Raw genomic sequence first — 21,654 nt, 5'->3', positions numbered from 1 at the left:
TCTACATATCCAACTGCTTTCCTAATATCTCTATACAAATTAATCACAGGAATCTTGAACCAACAGTTCCAAAACCAAAGAGTATCTCTCACTTTTCCTCCCTCAAAATCTGTTCCTTCCCTAAACTGACAATTTACTACTCCTGACCCACTGAGTTATAAAAATCAGGAATTAGACATCATCCTTGACTTACTGTATCCTCTCTCTTACCCCCAACACATAAGCCACTATCAGGTCTTAGTGATCTTATCTGCAATATACAACTATCTTCAAACCCACTGACACTTCCATAGTCCAGGCCACCTCGGCAATTGCAGTAACCTAGCAGGACTCTCCACTCTGTCCTTGATCACCTACAAATATAGACAGTAGCCATGGAGATTGTGTTTTCACTTGCAAACCATTCAGTGTCTTCTGTATTCCATAGCAACTATTGTAATACAAGCTAATAAAATATAATACGAAAGAAACCTGAGACTTATAAACACCCAGTAATGTTGGGAATGTGTACTGTCAGTGTGGACCATTTTTCTCTATCTTTAAGCTGGGAGTAATCTTTAAAAAACGTAAACCAAATCATTCCACTTCTCTACTTAAAATCTTTCAGTAGCTTCCAACGTCTTTTAAAGTAAAATTTAAACTTCTTACTCAGTCCCTGCAACATGTGACCCCCTCTACCTCTCTAGCTTTAACTTCAAGGCACTCTTCCCCTTTGCTCACTGTGTTCTAGCCCCCTGGCCTTCTTTTAGTTCTAACATGCCAAGCTCTTCTCAGCTTTCATTTCCTTTGTCTGGAATTCTCTTCCCTTTGACTCTTTGCCTAAATAACTTCTATTCATCTTTTAGTTTTAAAATCCTTTCCCTGACACCCTGATTTGAATTAAATCACCCTATTATAATTTCTTGTCATAGCTGTTACTTTTCATTCAAAGCATTTGCCATGATTTATAATTACTGTATATATTTGTGTGATTTTTTTGATTAATGTCTGTTACCCCCACTACAGCATAAGTCCCATGAAGGCAGTGACCTGTCAGTTCTGTTCAGTACAGGAGCCCCAGTACCTGGCACAGAGTAGTAGGGACTCTATAAATATTTATCCAGGGAGCAGAATCCATGAAGGTTCTGCTGATGAGCTAAGCATTCAAACACTGAAGTGGTATTGTGGGTTTCCTCAATTTTGTCTCAAAAAGACTCACTTGGCAAATTTTAATTTTATACAAAACATTTTTTTTTTCCCTCCTTTGAGCCAGTAACTAAGAATAAGACTGAAAAAGTTTAAAAATGAGTAGGGAATTTAAATAACTACAAATTGCTCTCAGTGGGCCTAGGATCCTATGCAAGAAATAGAAACCGTTCTGGCATTCCGCTGCTTCTACCACACACAGTCTTCTGTTATTGTCTATTAGAAAGTCTTTAACTACTTAAATCTTGTATATACATGTGCGTATGGATGTATGTACACACACACAAAAGATCTAAAGTAATGTAAAGTAGTTTATTCTAAATACATTCCAGTAGGATCATTTGTTGAATTCTAAGTGTGTGTTTACGTATAAAACTGATAGGTTCAGTTGCCTCCAAGAACCCTCTTAAAATGGTAGAAATGGAATCCATACAATACAGCTCTCATCTCAGAAAATTTTTTTTCAGTATTTCACCAACTTAGTAAAATCTGTGTACTCATGTTAACTCTATAATGATATTTTTTCAATAAATATTCTCAAAATAGTCTATATTCTTACTGGTTAATAGTCCTGGCTGAGTCAATGGCTTAGACCTTACTTTCCTTTGCACACAGATGTAGGTGTCTGTTTGCTTCCAGATATTCCAAAAAGTAACTACCCTTCAAAGACAATGGGTAATCTTCTAGCTGGGCTATTTCCTTTTCCTGTCACTTGTGCTGTTAGCTGTTGTCAAGTCAGCCCCTGACTGATAACAATCCCATGCACAATGAGATCAGGCGGTTGTGATCCCAATGGTTTTCACTAGCTGGCTTTTTGGGGAAGTGGATCACCAAGGAGGAGCACCACTGGTGGCGTAGTTGTTAAGGGCTTGGCTACTAACCGAAAGGTCCATGGTTCAAACCCACCAGCCGCACCACGGGAGAAAGATGTAGCAATCTGCTCCCATAAAGATTTACGGCCTTGGAAGCCCTATGGGGCAGCTCTACTCAGTTGTACAGGGTCGCTATAAGTTGGAATTGACTCGACGCAGTGGGTTTGGTTTGGGATCACCAGGCCTTTCTCCCTAGTCTGTCTTAGTCTGTAAGCTCCACTGTAACTTGTTTAGCATCATAGCAACATGCAAGCCTCCAGTGAGAGACAGACAGTGACTGTGCATGAGGTGCACTGGCTGGGAGCTGAACCCAGGTCTCCCACGTGGACGGTGAGAAGTCTACCACTGAACCACCACTGCTCTCTTATACCTGGTAACAGTTCATAAAATGACTTAGACATTATCTAGCCCCATCCACTTATTTTGTAGATGGAGGAACAGAGATCTCAGACATAGATATTAACGGTTTCTCTGGATTTTTTTCCCCCTTTATGTAGAATTGATTGGCTCCTGACAAATTTAACTTCATTGATTACTGCTGTATGTAGGCTTTATTCCAGAAATATTCTGGGCAATTGAGAATGCAAGTGGAAGAAATTTACTGTCATTTGACTTACTGTTGGGACTTTAGACAGGTTATGGGGATCTTGGCATCAATTCCAAACTCTGTAAAACTCAGAAAACCGAATCAAATTCGTCAATCTCAGCTGAAGGATGATGCACTCTAATTTTATGCTGTATTACAAAATAAATGGGAATCCCCGAAGAGAAACCACAACTCAGCTAGGCCTGAGGATCTGTGGCAAAGTTGGCACCTTATGGGCCACATTCAAAATGATTTTTAGCTGCTGATATCCAAATAAAAAAAAAAAAAAAAGCCCAAAACCAAATTTGTTGCTATCGAGTCGATTCAGACTCCTAGTGACCCTATAGGACAGAGTAGAACTGCCCCCTGGGGTTTCCAAGGAGCAGCTAGTGGATCTGAACTGCCGGCCTTTTGGTTTGCTGCCGAGCTCTTCACCACTATGCAACCAGGCCTCTAGTTGCTGAAGCGTATGTTTAATTGGTGCTCTAGCTGACTAGGGCTACCTCGAAAGGCCCTACAATCGGGCGGATGAGAGTACCTGTCTTTCTTGCAGTATTCCTGGATATTCAGGAAATTGTTATTCACTCATTCAGTCAGTTAACAGTCAATGCCTACTCTGAAGAAGGCACTGTTTTGGGTCCTAGGGATGGTGCAAAATCAAAACAACATCCTCACTAACTCAGTTATCCAGGACCCTTAGCGTTAGCTCTAACTAGTTCATGCCTTACTACTGACCAAACAACACCTGGGCAGTTAACTGTAGAAAGCTGCAAATCTCAAATTCCTCAGGGAGGTGGAACACTGTTCCTATCTGTTTCCTAACATTCTGTTCTCTAACATTAAGAATCTTAGAATTTTGGAGCTCAAAGAGACCCAGGAGGACATTTAGCCCAAATCCTTTATTTTATAGATCAGGAAGCAAGCGGTCCAAGAAAGAAAGGTGACTTGCTTAAGGACAGTGGCAGTTTGACAAGATGACTTAAAATACTTCTTTATTTTTCAGTGGCTTTAAAAAAATACACATTTGAATTAATTGCTGTTATTCAGGTATCTACATATGGCTTTGACTCAACCTATTCTGGTAAATTCTTTCAACTAACCAACATATCCATTTGAAGGGAAAGGGGAAGAAAACTGTCAGTGATTCAAATCTTAATATGTTTGATGTTTTAAATGTGCTATCTCATTCTATCCTCCCAGGGTTCTGCCTTAACAAAGAAGGAAACAGAGACTCAGAATTTGTAAATAATTTTCCCAGAGTGGTTAATAAGTACCCCAGGTCTAACTCCAAAGCCCACAACCTGGCCTATACCTGGCTGCAGACGCCATGGGTCAGTAATTTAGGAAACAACAGGCTTGCTGTGTATTTCAAAAGCAGAAATCACCCTTACCTGCTAATCATCTTTTTCAAAATCAACAGCTGTTTACATTCTAGTTCTCCTTAAGCTTGGCTAACTGGAATAAAAAACTGAGTTCAACTTAGTTTTTTTCCACCCGACCAATGTAAGATATATTTTAATCTCCACCAGCTCCCCATAAACTGAAAGACCAGAAAATGTCAGCCCAGGGGACCCAAAAAGAACTAAAGAAAGGACTGTCTGTGCTAGTTCTATCACTACCAAGTCAGAGAGCTTGCAAATCTCACTTTAATCCCCATACCCCTCCCCACAACAAAACGAACAACAATTACCTCATTTGAACTTAATCCATCAGTTGCAGTCAGAAGCACTTGCCCATGTAGCACTGTGCCAGTCATCTCTTTTACCCCAAATGCTGGGGAATCAAGGTCCTTCTTGATGCACATTCCAGCAGGGGAAGCCTCCACCTGAACAGGAATTCTTCCTTCTGAGACAGGCACTGAATCAGTGTGGGCAGTATCTCCCACAGAGGAGACTCCAGCAGGGAAAACTTCCTCCACAGCAGGCACTGCAGCAGCTGGGGCAGGAGGCTCCTCTGCAGTGGGCACTGCAACATCTGGGGCAGCAGGCCCCTCTGGGGTGTCATCCTCCTCTGGGGCAGCCACTGCAGCAGCTGGGGTGTCAGGATCATCTGGAGTGTCAGGATCATCTGGGGTGTCATCCTCCTCTGGGGCAGCCACTGCAGCAGCTGGGGTGTCAGGATCATCTAGGGTGTCATCCTCCTCTGGGGCAGCCACTGCAGCAGCTGGGGTGTCAGGATCATCTGGGGTGTCATCCTCCTCTGGGGCAGCCACTGCAGCAGCTGGGGCGGCAGGCTTGTCTGGGGTGTCATCCTCCTCTGGGGCAAGTACTTCAGCAGCTGTGGCAAAAGGCCCCTCTGGAGTGAGCGTTCCAACATCTGGGGCAGCATGCCCCTCTGGAGTGGGCACTCCAACATCTGGGGCTGCAGGCCCTTCTGGGGTGTCCTCTGAGGCAGGTAAGGCAGTAGCTGGGGTGTCATCCTCCTCTGGGACAGGCATTCCAACAGCTGGGGCGGCAGGCCTCTTGGGAGTAGGCACTGCAGCAGCTGGGGTGACAGGCCTCTCAGGGGCGTCATCCTCCTCTTTGGTGGGCACTGTAGCCGTTGCAGCACTACCCTCTGCAGAAGGGTCTGCAACAGCTGAAACATCTTCTGTGACAGCCACTGCAGCAGCTGGAATAGTGCCCTTTGGGGAAGTCGCTGCAGCAACTGGAACCATCCCCTCTACAGTAGGCACTGCAACAGCTGAAGCAGGAGCCCCCTCTGGGGCTGATACTGCAGCAACTGTGCCATCCTCCTCTCTGGTGACCACTGTGGCAGCTGGGCCATCCTCCTCTATGGTGACCACTGCAGCAGCTGGGCCTTCCTCCTCTATGGTGACCACTGCAGCACCTGGGCCATCCTCCTCTATGGTGACCACTGCGGCAGCTGGGCCATCCTCCTCTACGGTGACCACTGCGGCAGCTGGGCCATCCTCCTCTACGGTGACCACTGCGGCAGCTGGGCCACCCTCCTCTACGGTGACCACTGCGGCAGCTGGGCCATCCTCCTCTACGGTGACCACTGCGGCAGCTGGGCCATCCTCCTCTACGGTGACCACTGCGGCAGCTGGGCCATCCTCCTCTACGGTGACCACTGCGGCAGCTGGGCCATCCTCCTCTACGGTGACCACTGCGGCAGCTGGGCCACCCTCCTCTACGGTGACCACTGCGGCAGCTGGGCCATCCTCCTCTACGGTGACCACTGCGGCAGCTGGGCCACCCTCCTCTACGGTGACCACTGCGGCAGCTGGGCCATCCTCCTCTACGGTGACCACTGCGGCAGCTGGGCCACCCTCCTCTACGGTGACCACTGCGGCAGCTGAGTCATCCTCCTCTACGGTGACCACTGCGGCACCTGAGCCATCCTCCTCTACGGTGACCACTGTAGCAGCTGTGCCATCCTCCTCTATGGTGACCACTGCAGCAGCTGGGCCATCCTCCTCTATGGTGACCACTGCAGGAGCTGGGCCACCCTCCTCTACGGTGACCACTGCGGCAGCTGAGTCATCCTCCTCTATGGTGACCACTGCGGCACCTGAGCCATCCTCCTCTACGGTGACCACTGTAGCAGCTGGGCCATCCTCCTCTATGGTGACCACTGCAGCACCTGGGCCATCCTCCTCTATGGTGACCACTGCAGCAGCTGGGCCATCCTCCTCTATGGTGACCACTGCAGGAGCTGGGCCACCCTCCTCTACGGTGACCACTGCGGCAGCTGAGTCATCCTCCTCTATGGTGACCACTGCGGCACCTGAGCCATCCTCCTCTATGGTGACCACTGCAGGAGCTGGGCCACCCTCCTCTACGGTGACCACTGCGGCAGCTGAGTCATCCTCCTCTATGGTGACCACTGCAGCAGCTGGGCCATCCTCCTCTATGGTGACCACTGCGGCACCTGAGCCATCCTCCTCTATGGTGACCACTGCAGCAGCTGTGCCATCCTCCTCTATGGTGACCACTGCGGCAGCTGGGCCATCCTCCTCTATGGTGACCACTGCAGCAGCTGGGCCATCCTCCTCTATGGTGACCACTGCGGCACCTGAGCCATCCTCCTCTATGGTGACCACTGCAGCAGCTGGGCCATCCTCCTCTATGGTGACCACTGCAGCACCTGAGCCATCCTCCTCTATGGTGACCACTGCGGCAGCTGGGACATCCTCCTCTATGGTGACCACTGCGGCAGCTGGGACATCCTTCTCTCTGATGACCACTGTGGCACCTGGGCCATCCTCCTCTATGGTGACCACTGCGGCAGCTGGGACATCCTCCTCTCTGATGACCACTGCGGCAGCTGGGACATCCTCCTCTCTGATGACCACTGCGGCAGCTGGGCCATCCTCCTCTCTGGTGACCACTGTGGCAGCTGGGCCATCCTCCTCTCTGGTGACCACTGCGGTAGCTGGGACATCCTCCTCTCTGGTGACTACTGGGGCAGGTGGGCCATCCTCCTCTGTGGTGACCACTGCAGCAGCTGGGACATCCTCCTCTCTGGTGACCACTGCAGCAGCTGGGTCATCCTCCTCTGTGGTGACCACTGTAGCAGCTGGGCCATCCTCCTCTGTGATGACCACTGTAGCAGCTGGGCCATCCTCCTCTGTGATGACCACTGCGGCACCTGGGCCATCCTCCTCTGTGGTGATCACTGCAGCAGCTGGGACATCCTCCTCTCTGGTGACCACTGTAGCAGCTGGGCCATCCTCCTCTGTGGTGACCACTGCAGCAGTTGGGACATCCTCCTCTCTGGTGTCCACTGCGGCAGCTGGGACATCCTCCTCTCTGGTGACCACTGCGGCAGCTGGGACATCCTCCTCTATGGTGACCACTGCAGTAGCTGGGCCATCCTCCTCTGTGGTGACCACTGCAGCAGCTGGGCCATCCTCCTCTGTGGTGACCACTGCAGCAGCTGGGACATCCTCCTCTATGGTGACCACTGCGGCAGCTGGGACATCCTCCTCTGTGGTGACCACTGCGGCAGCTGGGACATCCTCCTCTATGGTGACCACTGCAGCGGCTGGGTCATCCTCCTCTATGGTGACCACTGCAGCGGCTGGGACATCCTCCTCTATGGTGACCACTGCAGCGGCTGGGTCATCCTCCTCTGTGGTGACCACTGCAGCAGCTGGGACATCTTCCTCTGTGGTGACCACTGCAGTAGCTGGGACATCCTCCTCTCTGGTGACCATTGCAGCAGCTGTGACATCCTCCTCTATGGTGACCACTGCAGCAGCCAGGACATCCTCCTCTATGGTGACCATTGCAGCAGCTGAGACATCCTCCTCTCTGGTGACTACTGCGGCAGCTGGGACATCCTCCTCTATGGTGACCACTGCAGCAGCTGGGACATCCTCCTCTATGGTGACCACTGCAGCAGCTTGGACATCCTCCTCTATGGTGACCACTGCGGCAGCTGGGACGTCCTCCTCTGTGGTGACCAGTGCAGCAGCTGGGTCATCCTCCTCTGTGGTGACCACTGCAGCAGCTGGGCCATCCTCTTCTGTAGTGACTACTGCGGCAGCTGGGCCATCCTCCTCTCTGGTGACCACTGCGGCAGCTGGGACATCCTCCTCTCTGGTGACCACTGCGGCAGCTGGGACATCCTCCTCTCTGGTGACCACTGTGGCACCTGGGCCATCCTCCTCTCTGGTGACCACTGCAGCTGCTGGGACATCCTCCTCTCTGGTGACCACTGCAGCACCTGGGCCATCCTCCTCTACGGTGACCACTGCGGCAGCTGGGCCATCCTCCTCTACGTTGATCACTGCGGCAGCTGGGCCATCTTCCTCTCTGGTGACCACTGCAGCAGCTGGGACATCCTCCTCTCTGGTGACCACTGTAGCAGCTAGGCCATCCTCCTCTGTGGTGACCACTGCAGCAGCTGGGACATCCTCCTCTGGAGCAGACCCCACAGAAGCTGCAGCAGCCCCCCCTGGGGAAGACACTGCAGCAGCTGAGGCAGCAGGTCCCTCTGGGGCAGGCACTGCAACAAATGGGACATCGTCCTCTGGGGTAGATGCTGCAGTAGTTGGGGCACGTCTCTGTGGACTGGGTATCCATTTCTCCAAAACTGGTACAATATTATCAGCCTTGGTAACTTGTTCCTCCTGAAAGCTACCTAGCAATGAATCTGAGCCTCTCTTTTCCATCTCATCTCCCTCTGATGATGCCACATTCGGCTGGGGCTTGATATCATTCACAGTTTCCATTCCGTCTCTGCTATGTCTCAGTGCTCCAACCAGAGGGTGCAGACTCAGAATCTCTGACTCTGAGGACTTCCTCTGGAGACTCGGGGAGACTTGCTCTGGGAAGTCTCTGAGAAAATGTGCTGGGGCTTGATCCTTCAAAAGCTTGGTTTTGTAATCCAATTCTTTTGCCTCACCATCTTCATCACAAAGTTTCTCCACGGACAACAATTTACAAGGGTCCATGTGTCCTGAGGAAGTCAGGCTATTACTTCCTTGATTAATAGCTCCTTGTTCACCTTCCAAATGCATTTCATCTGTTAGTAAATGTGAACCATATGATAACACCTCTACTTCAGGCTCTGAGGTAACATCTGTTAGTTCATAGTCCAAAGCAGAACTAAGGGAGACCCTCTCAACACACTCCTCAACATTCCCCTCAATGTGACTGCAGTCAACCTGGGACAAATTGCCATTTTCGCTGGCCAGCTCAGAAGTAACAGAGCTTGATAAATTTTCTTCAAAATAAGGCCTGTGATCAGAGTTTGATAATCTTTCTAGGTCCAGCTCTCCTAGTGACTCCAGGTCAGCTGAGCATCTGAACTTAAATTCCTCTACAGTCTTGGGGCTAAAAGGCACTTTTTCACACTCCTCCTTGCTAATAGTGGAAGCGTTCCTCATGGTATCAGGATGGGTAATAAGTTCTATTGTATTAGGCACCTGAGAAAAATCCAGGGCATTAAAATATTCACAATCCAATCCAGTATCACAGTCCTTTACCTTTACATTTAAAAAACCTACATGTTGTTCCTTTTCTAAGGCAGCCCCTGGAAAATAACTCATTACATGTGAATCTTCTGCATCCTGGAATGGGGCCAGCCCTTCAGAAGAGGCTTGATTCTCCAGCTCAACTACAGGCATGACTTCTTCTTCACATAAACACTCCTTTTCAAGTTCAAGAAACATCTGCACTGAATCTGTATCAGAGAGCTGCTCTGCATCGACAGGACCAACAATACATTCTGAATCTGAAACAAGACGCTCTAGCCCCTGAGCAGCTCTGTTTTCAATCTCACATACAGCACCCTCACCTGAGAGGACGCAACTGTAATCAAAGGGTGAATCCTTGGGAACAGAAGCCAAGTGGTCCTTAGCTGGCTGTGGGTCATCAGAGCAAATCTGACAAGGGTGGTCAAAAGTCAAGACAGCAGCTGAGCAATTGGCTTTATCCTCCACCACAGCTACAGAGTTTGTTTGTTCCCTTTCTTCAAAAATATCTGCTAGGCTGTTCTTTTTCTCATCTGTTATTAGAAAAGTCTTTCCTCTGTCTGACAGTTTCTCTTCCTCCCACTCTTCCTCAGCCTCCATCATGATCCATCGCTCATCCTCCTCAAACTTTAGCTCAGACTCTGTTTTCTCTCTCAGGCTGGGGGTTACGAGAATATGCAACTCTGGATCCAACAGCTCTTCACTTAGGCAAGGGGAGAGAGGTGGCATTTCCATAGTGCAGGCTGTGTCCCCAAGGGGGTGCTGCTTCTCGCTGAAGCCTTCCTTAGCCAAACTTTTCATGGCCCTGGGCCAGGTAGCACTTGAGAATCTGTGTTCCTGCATTACATCTGTGTTACTACTTGCTGCTGCAGTCTCTGATTCCAGAGGCTGGAATTCACGGGGAGAGCTCTCGCTGTGCTGCTGTAACCTGAAGTTCTGGCAGTCTCCACTTAAGTTTTTCACATCCGGCACTTCTGGAATTCCGATGGATTTGGGCACATGTTCCAGAGTGACTGACTCTGCCTGAGGTTCCCTGTGGTCCAAATGACCAGAACTTTCTGTTAATACAGAACTAGATTCTCTTTTCTCTTGCAAGGAAGGATTAGAAGCACCAGCTTCGGAAACCTCACTGAGAGAAGCCTCCATCCTTTCTGCAAATTCTGGGAAGTTGGGTGGCATGAAGGACTTCCAAGATCTCCTGTTAACATTATCTTTGCGTTCTGCATTTGGTCGCCTTCTGGGTGGCACAGGTGCTGATTTCTGCACATCGCTGCTTAGCTTCAGTGCATCAAAGATTATTCTCTCATCCAGCTTTTTGCTTTCTGGTGCTCGAGATTCAAATACATTAGATGCTGCTCCTAACGTACCATTGCTGGATATAGTACTTCCTTCCATCTTTTCCATGGTGCTTTTTGAAGTCTGATTAAGCTTTGACCCCTGGTCAATTTGTTCATTTATCCTCATTGTATCATATATAGACCGCTGAGGAACATAGCAATCCTCTATATAGCCATCCTCTTCCTCTCCTTTCCCCAGGCAGGTGGGGTTCTGCCTTAAACAGTCTGGCCTGCTGAGTGGCTTACCCATACTTTTTCAATCAAGATGAACCACCAATCTTTTAAAAGTTTTTTCACAAGTTCCCCCAAAATGCATTCTGCGTAAGTTAAAAATCCTTTTACATACTTATACTCCAAACCACCAAGTGCATCTGCCCTCCAGAAAAGGCGTGCAAGTCCCACTTTCGAACCATTCTGGGAGAAGCTTTAAGCCGACCAGCTTTTCCCACATAGGCTAGCAGCCTCATAGTTGCAGGCAGATAAATGATATGATTTAATCAGCAAACATAATTCCTTGTATGGCTTTTTTAAAAAGGAGCCCTGTTCTTTCTTATCCAGTCAGCAAGAATTATCTGATATCGACAAGTCTTATTCAATATCTAGTTCCACTCACATCTCACCGTAGCAGAACTGGAGGCAGCGAATTTACACCGATTGTGTCCGTTAGTAACAATGGCACAGCCTCTCTAGTCTTCACGTATGGCCCAAGCTCCTAAGAATTCCTTTCATTTTATCCTCAGTTCCAGCCCTGGAGAGTCCAGCTGGTCTGAATTAGCCATTCGTCCTCCCTAGTTGGGGTGTTTGCATTTGAACTGGGCTCGTCGGCGGATATTCCTGCAACTTTAAACACAGGAAGTCCTTCATTCGGGGCCAGCCTGGGGCTTCCTGTCTCCAAAACATCATGGCATTGTTGTGGCTCCCAGGCCAGCCCTGCGCTGTGGCCGCAAAAGAAAGAGAGTGAAGCTCGCGCCGGGCCTTCCAGAAGGCGGGCAAACTGCAGTAGCGGCCGACGGTCTGTCGGAGGGGCTCGCTCAACGCGGCCCGCTCCCCCGCGCCATGCCGCGCGCCCAGAGGGCCAGGGTCGCCTCACCGCAGGTTGGCAGGTGGCTCCCGGCCGCGCCGGCCTCAGGTTCCGCGCTCAGGAAGTTAGTTTGTCCCTCCGGCAGCCGAGTCCCGTGCGCTGTGGGCGCCGCCTCCCCCCGGCCCGCAGACGCCGCGCCGTGGGCTGCATGTCAAGCAGCCGCCTCTATTCTCCACCGTCGCCGCCGGCCCCGCGTCCCCGTCGTCCTCCCACCCGCAGCTGTCACGGTCCCGGCATGCAAACTTCTGGCTGGGAACAAAAGGCTCTGCTCGGGCCGGGCGGGGGGCGAGCCCTCCTTCTTCGCGCCCGCCGCTCACCCGTCCGCTGGCCCGCCCGCCGCTCGCTGGGAGTGCTCGGCTGGCGGGCGGCTCTCCTCCCCCTTCCCCGCGCCGCGCCGCGCCGCCGCGCCGCCCCGCCCCGCCCGGGCAGCCCCCCTGGAAGCCTGGGAGCGGGCGACGCGGAGAGCCAAGGGGAGGCGGGCGGAGGCGGAGCCTGGGTGGGGGCAGAGAAGAGGAGCGACCGGAGGGACCAGGGCGGGGGCCGGCGGAGAGGATTGGAAGCCGAGGCCCCGAAGGAGGGGCTTTTGCAGGGTTTGGATCGAGGAACCCAGGGCGCCATCCGCTAGGCTAACGAAGCCCACGCCCCCCGGGCCTCCGGGCCGGAGTGCAGAGCACCGCCCCCGCGAGGGCGAGAGGAGGGGAGCGGCACTAGCGCGAGTCTCCGCCGCGCCGCGCAAATCCCCTGACAAAGGAGGGCCCCGCCCCCTGCCGCTGGCCCGGCCCCCGGCCGCCCGATCCTCGCCCCAACCCGCTAGGCATCCAGCCCAGCCCTAGGGCGAGCGAACCCAGAAGGGGCGCCCCCGCCTCCCCCCAGCCAGCCGGCTCTGGCAAGGGCCACTCCGGGCCCCATCTGCCGGCAGGATCGTGCCGGCTGGGGGAGGGGGGTGTGTGTGTGTGTGAAGTGGGTAGGGGCGTCTGCATCCCCCTCGGCTCCAGCTCCGCCGCCAAAGGCTAGTCCGTAGTCCCTCCAATGTCACCTCTAGAGAGCCTCCGCCTGGCCAAGGAACACTCAAGCCTTAAAGACGGCACCTTCCTGGAGTCCGAAGGAATTCGACCACGCTTGGAGACCAAGTTATTGGATAAACTCTAGGCACACTCTACCTTTTCCCTCCCGCCTCGTGTATATTCTCCCACCAGGATTTCTCCACCCACAGACCTGAGCAGTGTCAATGACTGAGGAAAGGGGGGTGGTGGCGGCGGAGGTGCCGGCAGCAGCGCCCCACGCCCAAGCAGCGCCCCACTCCTTTATTGCTATGCCCATCCAAGGAAACCCGAGCCGGGGGGCCAGCTGAAAAGCAGTGCGCTCAGTGCAGTTCAAGTCCTAAAAACATCTAAATAGTAAAGTGGCCTACAACCCCATCCACAGCTTTTTGGCTTTTAGAAAAGCCATCTAGCCACCTGGTGACGGTAAACAAAGTACAAAGGGCAACCCAGGAAACTGTCCACCAGAGCAGCTGCATTTCTGAAGGGAAGCAATACTCTGCCCCTTTTTGAAAGCCATTCCCTGATTTTATGAAGGAAAAAAAGAAAGTTTGTTAGACTTCCTTAATCCCTGTTGGATCATGTCAATACAGATGATAAAACCTACGCAAAAGTTATTTCTGTCCTTCACACACACAACAAATGCTGCCAATAGGTGATGTAAGGAGACCTAGCGGTGGAGCCCTGACCTGAGCCTTAGGCTTTCTTAGGGAGTCAGAGAGGTCTTCCCCAAAAATGAGGTGTTGGCTGAACCCTGTGATCATAATTAAGCAACTTTCACTGGGCAAAATGTTTTACACTTTGTTTCTCAGTTCAGAAGAGGCTGCTGTTGATGAACTGCCCACTCAAATCCAAGACTTTTTCCCCATCTGTAAACTGAAAGGAAAGCAGACTAGGTTGTGTCTTGACAGCCTTTCTAGTTTTAATACTCTTTAATTCTAGAACTTTTAAAGGAGCTGCCCCAGAATCCTGTGTTCTCCTAGTACTACAATGCAAGGCATTGAGAAAGACGGAGAGAGAAGGGAGGGGGCTAGAAGTCCCATCCTGTGATGAACAAACAGTAGAAAGAACCAAGGATGCTTGACCTAGAGAAGGTTCCAGGCAATGTGATCAACATGAAATATCTGAAGGGCTGGGATGTGGGAGGAAGGAAGGAAGCTTGTTCTGGGTGTCTTCTTAAGCTGGCACATGAAGATCCAGGGCAGATTTCAATTCCAACAAAGAGCCTTCTCAGAGGTATTCAAAGAATAGGGTGTTCCCTAAAGTGGTCACATTCCTGACTCTGGAGGTGTTTAAGTAGAAATTCAAGCAATCACTTGGCAGGGATTTGGGAAAACAGATTTAAAAATCCTCCACCAGTTTCTTCAGGATGAGTTTTAAGATCCCTTCTAACTCTGACACACTGTGATCCTAAGGCTTGACCAGTTTACAGGTCTGCTATTTAACTCTTCAGGGAATCTGGGTTTTAGTTTTCCTTTAATTATTCAGTACAGTTGGAAAAGCCCAGAGAAGTCGAGACCAACTTCACTAGCCAATCTCCCCGGCCAAATAAACTCACTTAAAGTGTTGAGATATCATAACAGACTGGCTAGCGTGCCAGGGCCCTTCTGGTTGGAAGAATCTGAGGAATTCTGGCTCTGGACTAAGGGTGGGTGGTTATTCTATTATAAAGTATGATCTTGATGTGGAATCATAAACTTCATGGTCTGAATTCTTTTCTTGTTTCCTCACCAAGTCAAGTGCCAATCAATTCAGTCTTTTCTTAATTAATCCCTCCCCATACCTATTGACTTTATTCTCACCAATACTCCAAACTATACATAAATAAATAAATGGAACGTTTCAGCAACTGTTAAATTCAGATTCAAATTACTTACCAGCTTTAGTCACATTCCGATAGAGGTGTTAGGAATTACAGAACTCCCCCACCGAAGTTCAAACACAGCCTAGAGATTACATAAAGTAGACCAACTCTGCCTTCTCTCCCAAAAAAACAACAACAACAAAATCAAGCCAAAGAGTGCTTTCTCAGTGCCTCTCTCCTTTTTCGTAATCAGTATGTGTTTGGAAAAAAATCAAGAGGGGAAGCACAAGGTCTCTTTTCTCCACATCTTTTTTTTTTTTTATCTCTTCATGAGTCTGGCCTTAGTTCTGGTATGTGGAACTCTGCCAAGAGCCATCTCAGTAACTGAAATAAATACCTGATACAGCTTTCAGCCTCTTGTTACTCTGATAACTCTAACAACAACAAAAAAAAGCATCTGTTCATTTCACATGCTGGGTGTAAACTTTTTGGAAGAGAAATACAGAGAACTCCAGAGAACCTCTTCAGATGCTTCCTCCACCCCTGCAACCACGTTAGTTTTCAGTTAGTTGATTACAGAGTTCAGAGAATTCTCTACTCATTTAGGACAACTGGAAGACCCCAGAGCCACACTTTGTTAGATTCTATATTGCCTTTTCATCCGGGGACAGAACTTCTTCAGTATCCTTGATGAGTGTTCTTCCTCTTGGAGAAATAATTCTGAGTACAGGAGGATAGAGAGGACTGGTTGGATCTTGCACATTTTAAATCTACAAAATGCCTTTCATCTTAGGATCTCTAGGCTTTACAAGCATTATTTAGCGGCAAGTGGAAACTCCACAGTATTAGTCAGAACCTGTTGGGGATCAGTCACTATCATCCTTTAGTGCTTTCATTATTATAAAGAGGGCTACAGAGTGGCTCATAAAGCAATACAGCACGATGTGAAGCTTGTTTAAAATGGCATTTTGATGCTATTTGAGCTCACATGTATTCCCAAACCCATGAGAAAACTTTCCACATACTCTGCAGGAACTCCCATGACCCCTGTCAGCCCTTTCCTGCTAGTGTACTTTCCAAAAGACAGTGTATTAATCCCTCTTTTAGACACTCATAGTCACCAAGACAGTGGTGATGACCAAAGCATGGAGCGTTGCAAGTTAGAAAAGAAGTGACTGAAGGATGGGAGGAAGGAAGGCAAGCGGAGTCAGGGAATCACATTTACTCTTAGGATTTGCATATACAGAGATGGTGAAGATGAGCACTTCTAAGTGAAGGGCCAGGGCTAGAAAGTATGGAAACCTAAAGGAGCAAATTTTAGCTCAGCATGACTTAGGTGCAAGATGTGGGGAAGGGGAAAATGAGAGCTCAGGATGTGTCATGGATTGAACTGTGTCCCCCCAAAATATCCGTCAACTTAGCTGGGCCATGAGTTCCAGTATTGTGTGACTGTCCACCATTTTATGTGATTTCCCTATGTGTTGTAAATCCTATCACTATGATGAAATGAGATGGATTAGTGGCAGTTATATTGATGAGATATACAAGATTAAGTAGTGTCTTAAACCAATCTCTTTGAGATATAAAAGACAGAAGCGAGCAGAGAGACAGGGGGAACCTTATACCACCAAGAAAGCAGCACTGGGAGCAGAGCGTGCCCTTTTGGACCTGAGGTTCCTGCTCTGAGAGGCTCCCAGACCAAGGGAAGACTGATGACAAGGACGTTCTTCCAGAGTTGACAGAGGGAAGAACGCCTTCCCCTGGAGCTGGCACCCTGAATTCGGACTTCTAGCCTACTGGACTGTGAGAAATAAACGCTTATCAAAGCCATCCACCTGTGGTATTTCTCTTATAGCTGCACTGGATGACTAAGACAAGATGGTAAGTACATCAAGGCCAGTTTGCCAAGGCTTTTGAATGCCAAGACAAGAAATTTATGCTTTATTCAGAAAATCATCATTATATCAGAATTTGTTCTTAAACTTATCAAGGGGTTATAAGAGCTACTTATAAGAGGGTTATAAAAGTGGTGCTTAGAAGGTCTCCTAAAAATTTGTGACTAGATGCTCATTCAACTGCCATCTATTATATAGCGACTCATTTAAAAATCCAAATCCTTAATTTATAAATGAAGCGCAGGATGGTAAACTTATTCGTCTAAAGTAACACAGTTATTAAATACCTAAACTTCCAAGATTTGAGCCCAGGTCTTCTGATACCACATTTGTGTTTATATGTATATATAAAAAAAATATAACAGATGGTAAATGGGGAAGGTTAAAGGTCGAGCAATCAGCTGAAGAGGACTATACAGTTTAGGCAAGAGGTTAAAAAAAAAAAAAAAGAAAGAAAAGAAAAGCCTGAACTAGTGAAACTAAGGAAGGGGGCTGTGAAAGAAATTGCAGAGGCGTGCTATCAGGACTTTGCAACTGACCAGATAGAAGGTAGAAGTGAAGAGGAAAAATAAATTTAAAATAATACTATAGTATTACTCTTGGGTTACTGAGGGCATAGTAGCATTACAAAACAACAGCAGGGAGGAAGTATTTGTAGATGACACTTGCAACTTGGAGCATACTGAGTATGAAGTACTCAGAGGCTAACCATGGGGAGATGTCCACAAGGGTCCCTCACGCAAGAGATTCAAATTTGGGGCTACAGATAGATTTGGAAGGGTTCCCCACAGAACATGAGGGCTGGACATATATCCCAGGGGTTGAGTAGACAGAAGAGGGCAGATGACAGAACTCCAGGAACCACATGCATTTAGGAGGTAGGAAGGCAAACCAAAAAATGAAGGTAGAAAAGCAGCCAGAGAAGAGAATGGGGAGAGTGCACTGACAGGGAAGTAAGCAGACAGGAGGGTTTTAAGAAAGAAGATATGCCATTAAATGCTACCATAAAGGTTGAAGAGGTTCATGAGTTAGATAAGACCAGCAGACTTGGCAATTAGGAAGTCAGTGAATACTTCCAAAAGAACTGTTTTAGCAGAGGGATGGGGGCTGCATCAGATTACAAGGGGTTCAGGATAAGCAGTGAGAAAGTATTGCTTCTCTCTTTTTAAGACTTTGTTCTTTTGGCTTCCATGACACTGTGCTATCATAATGCTACCTTTCTAACCAGTCCTTCTTTGTCTTCTGAGGCTCCTCTTTCTGACCTTTTAAGGTAAGTAATTTCACAAGGTTGTACCCTTGATTCTCTTCACTCATTCAAAAAATATTTATTGGAATCTACTATGTGCCCTAAACTATGCCAGGAACTGACCATGAGCAAGACATGGTCAGAAGCCTACATTCTAGTAAAGGAGACATTCATTTTGATTCAATTGCAGTAAGTACTCTGAAAGAGAAGCAAACAGTGTCATGACAGCATGGGTCAAGGGGTCCAACCTGGCCTGGAGGTTCAGGGGAAGCTTTCCTGAGAAAGTGATGAGGTGGGCTTCCCCCTGGGACTGACCAGTTGTTCCAGTTCCAGGGTAGCATGACCTTCACAAAGTTGGTTGGCTATTTCCATGAAACCAATCCCCTGGGCTGACCCTCCAAGTAATCTTGCTGCAGGTGTCCCCTCTCCATTATGAAAAAAGGAGGTAGGATAAATAATACAGAGAGAAAAGATTTCTGAAAAGGATTTCGTTTTGTTACTAAAGCAATTCTTATCACTGATTACAAACAAACAAGCAAGTGACTTATGTTTCCTGGTTAAAGAATTAGACCAAAGTCCGAGTTCTTCCTTTGGGAGTGGATTGCAAGATGAAGAGAGACATTAAATGGTCTGCTTGAATGGACACAATGAGTTCAAGCTGGAAAAGACCTAAGGTAAGTTCAATTTCTTTGAATTCTTATTATCTTCTTCCTTTGACACATATATACGCAAAAACAAATATTAGAAACTTATATTTGCTGAAACTGCCAAGAACTAAAATCTTTCTATAAAACTTCATGATCTGGTATGTATGCATGACAGAGAGATGAACTGTATGTTTTTAAGCTGCTTGACTCTGAAACTAAACTGATTCCCCCCATCACGCTTCAGTGTTTTAAATTAAAGATTGATTAATATTAAAAGTTGTCTCTCCTGAAGATGCTGACTTGGTAGTCACCATTGTATGGCAACATGGCCTGTGATAAGAGCTAATTAGGGCAAGGACTCCTGAGATCATTAAAGCTGATCTCTGATGGGTAACTCTGGGTAGCTGGGGAAGTCACTGAGCTGGTGATAGCTTCTGGTTAATTCTGGTTAATGATAATGAAAATAACATTGACTGATTTGATAATGAAAATAACCAAGGCCAAGGCCAAAATGGTCTCAGAAAAACTTGCTGGCTATGGGATTCTGATAGGAATGACTAAATGAATAAATAATGAACACACACACACACACACACGTGTGCCGGCACAGTGGTTAAACACTTAGCTGCTAACCGGAAGGCTGGCAGTTCAAACCCACCAGCCCACCAGGCGCTCTGTGGGAGCAAGATGTGGCAGTCTGCTTCCACAAAGGTTACAACCTAGGGAACCCTATGTGGAAGTTCTACTCAGTCCTATAGTGTCACTATGAGTCAGAATTGACTCAATGGCAATATATGGTAAAACCTGCAAAAGCCAGAACCTGTGTAAGGCAGGCACCTGTCAGAGAAGGAAAACTCAAATATTTTCCACTAAACAAGCAATAGAAAAGTGGTAAGATTGCCCCGTCAAAGGTAGAAAACTTGCAAGACCCAGAAAAACAAGGCAGTCCCCCCGTGGTCTGGCTCTCACAGGTTTTACTATACACATACATGTGTGTGTATATACATACATGTATATATACATAGATATATATATACACACACACATACACATATACTTAAAATATATTTAAAACTGTGTTAAGAAGTCATGACCTAAACCTGCCTATGCGTTGCTACTCTTAGGTTAGAAACAAGCCTTAGAATTGTTTTCCATAAAAGCTGCTCAGGAAGCTGCTCAATTGTCCATCCACTTGTTTCACTGCTGCCATCAAAATGATTTTACTTTACCCATATAATTTCCACTTTTCCAAGAAGAAAAAGAGTGAATCAAATCTGGCACTGTGCCTTAGATGAAATCTTTTAGAGAATGACTGTACCTAGCACAAAGGGAGTAACATTTCTTAAAAAATTTTCAAAATAGTCTAGTTTGCATGTCTGGAAAAGCATTTTAAAAAGATATTATTATTTATAATATATGCCTAGTGCTTTTATCTATCATCTAATTCTCAAAAAAATCCCCAAAGATACGATTTAATCATTGTTTAATTAGTTAAACACTTTATAATTGGTTAAATTACTTTGTAACTCAAGTAACTTAGAGAGGTTAAGGAATTCCCTAGGGTCACTCAGCTAGTAGATGATAAGAGCCAAGATTCAAAGCTGGATGTTTCTGACTCAAACTTGCATTCAGTTTTTTTACTCAGCAAGCTGAACGAAGTATGAAGACTCTTCTTAACTGTCAATTAACTGAGTAAATAACAAGGACTCTGAAGTGATTGTCAACTACAAAACAAAGTATTTCAAAATCCGGCTTTCCTCAAATGCATCTGAAGTAGCAAATTTATTTCTTAATTTTTCTTCATTTGGCCTAATAACGGAAAAGAGATTATGTTTCCTTAACATCTGCTAACTAGTGGGGGAGGAAGGGAGCTCAGAGAAAAGACAGAGAAGTGGGGAAAATAGGCTAGGATTAAAAGTTTTTCAGGGTACACAATGATATACCTGAAGTTACATAAAGTAGACAGCATTTTAAATCCCAGAGCTCACGTGGCTTATGAGAAATGAAGGGCACTCATCTAATCAGTCAAATACTAACTTCCAACTACGTGTACACCAATATGCTTTCTACTCTGGGTGACACAAAAATGAACTCACTGAGATGAGAGATGGGATAAATGAATGTAATCAGAAAACTCCAAATTAGGCACTATATGATAAGGGAAAAATGAGTTACAGATATGGGATTCAGAAGACCAGGGGAAGTAGTGAACTGGGGAGGTCGAGGAAGGCTTTGTGAAAAAGTGAGACTTCAGCTATGCCCTCTGGTATGGGCAGAAATCAGATAGGAATGTATAAGGAGCGTCTAGGTAAGTGGGTAGAGGAGGACGTCTACACAGGAAGTAAGACTGGAAAGACAGCAGAGCTCCTGTATGTAGTATCTTGAATACCATTTTATCAGGAAGGCAAAGGAAGGTTGTTTTCCTTCTCCTCCCCCCACCCCCAGGGGTGTGATATGAAAATGCAATGCTTTAGGAAGATTATCCCAGCTGCAGCATAAAGGGCTAGAGAATGAAAAGACTATAAGTACAGAAATAGACCAGGTCTGAGGGATGCCACCATTTCATTCATCAGATCACATGGCTCCTGCATTGATTTGGGGGAAGGATGAGCACTCAGAGAAGGAAGGGTGAATGTGGAAATCCACCTTGGAGGCCCAAGTTTTAGAAGGCCACAGCATAATTTATGTCTGTTTTTCCGTGGGAACCATGTGCGTACACACTGGCTGTCCAATCACACTAGCTCTCTGCATTTCGAACAGAGACTTCTTTGTTCCAAACAACAAGGCTCAAAAGAGACAGAGCCTGATAAAAATCACACTGAGATCAGTACTCCCAGCTGGTGCAGGGGCTGATGCCATTCCATAACACACCCTACAGGAAGCAGCTTGTGATACACAGCTGATTGATTTCCACAGCAGGAGTCTTGTGGCAGGGTGGGGTGGGGACTGGTCAAGCATGGAGAGAATTCTTTAGCCACTGATTCAAATTAGTTCGCCAAGATCCTGACTTTATCCAAGACCTGCATAAGTCACTCT

At 47.5% G+C, this 21,654-nt stretch overlaps 1 protein-coding gene across 21 annotated transcripts in view; it reads right to left on the bottom strand.

Moving 5' to 3' along the window:
• The window catches only part of MACF1 (microtubule actin crosslinking factor 1), a 378,842-nt gene that overhangs the window by 61,076 nt on the left and 296,112 nt on the right, over positions 1–21,654 (bottom strand). For 3 of the 21 annotated variants that reach the window (XM_049878834.1, XM_049878835.1, XM_049878855.1), the window contains exons 1-3: positions 6,229–12,364; positions 5,977–6,156; positions 4,334–5,580 (exon numbers count right to left, since the gene is read on the bottom strand). The exons of 1 other annotated variant lie outside the window; for it this stretch is intronic. In XM_049878834.1, the coding sequence (XP_049734791.1) occupies positions 4,334–5,580; positions 5,977–6,156; positions 6,229–11,155 (6,354 nt within the window). In that variant the 5' untranslated portion in view covers positions 11,156–12,364. Of the gene's footprint in view, positions 1–4,333; positions 5,617–5,976; positions 12,365–21,654 lie in introns of those variants that run through there. 17 more of the 21 variants (XM_049878842.1, XM_049878846.1, XM_049878847.1 and 14 more) reach the window with 17 other exon arrangements.

Source organism: Elephas maximus, chromosome 3 (assembly GCF_024166365.1).
Source record: "Elephas maximus indicus isolate mEleMax1 chromosome 3, mEleMax1 primary haplotype, whole genome shotgun sequence".
Taxonomy (NCBI): domain Eukaryota; kingdom Metazoa; phylum Chordata; class Mammalia; order Proboscidea; family Elephantidae; genus Elephas; species Elephas maximus.
Note: the sequence above shows the minus strand (reverse complement) of the source record. Positions and strands in the feature narration are given on the sequence as shown.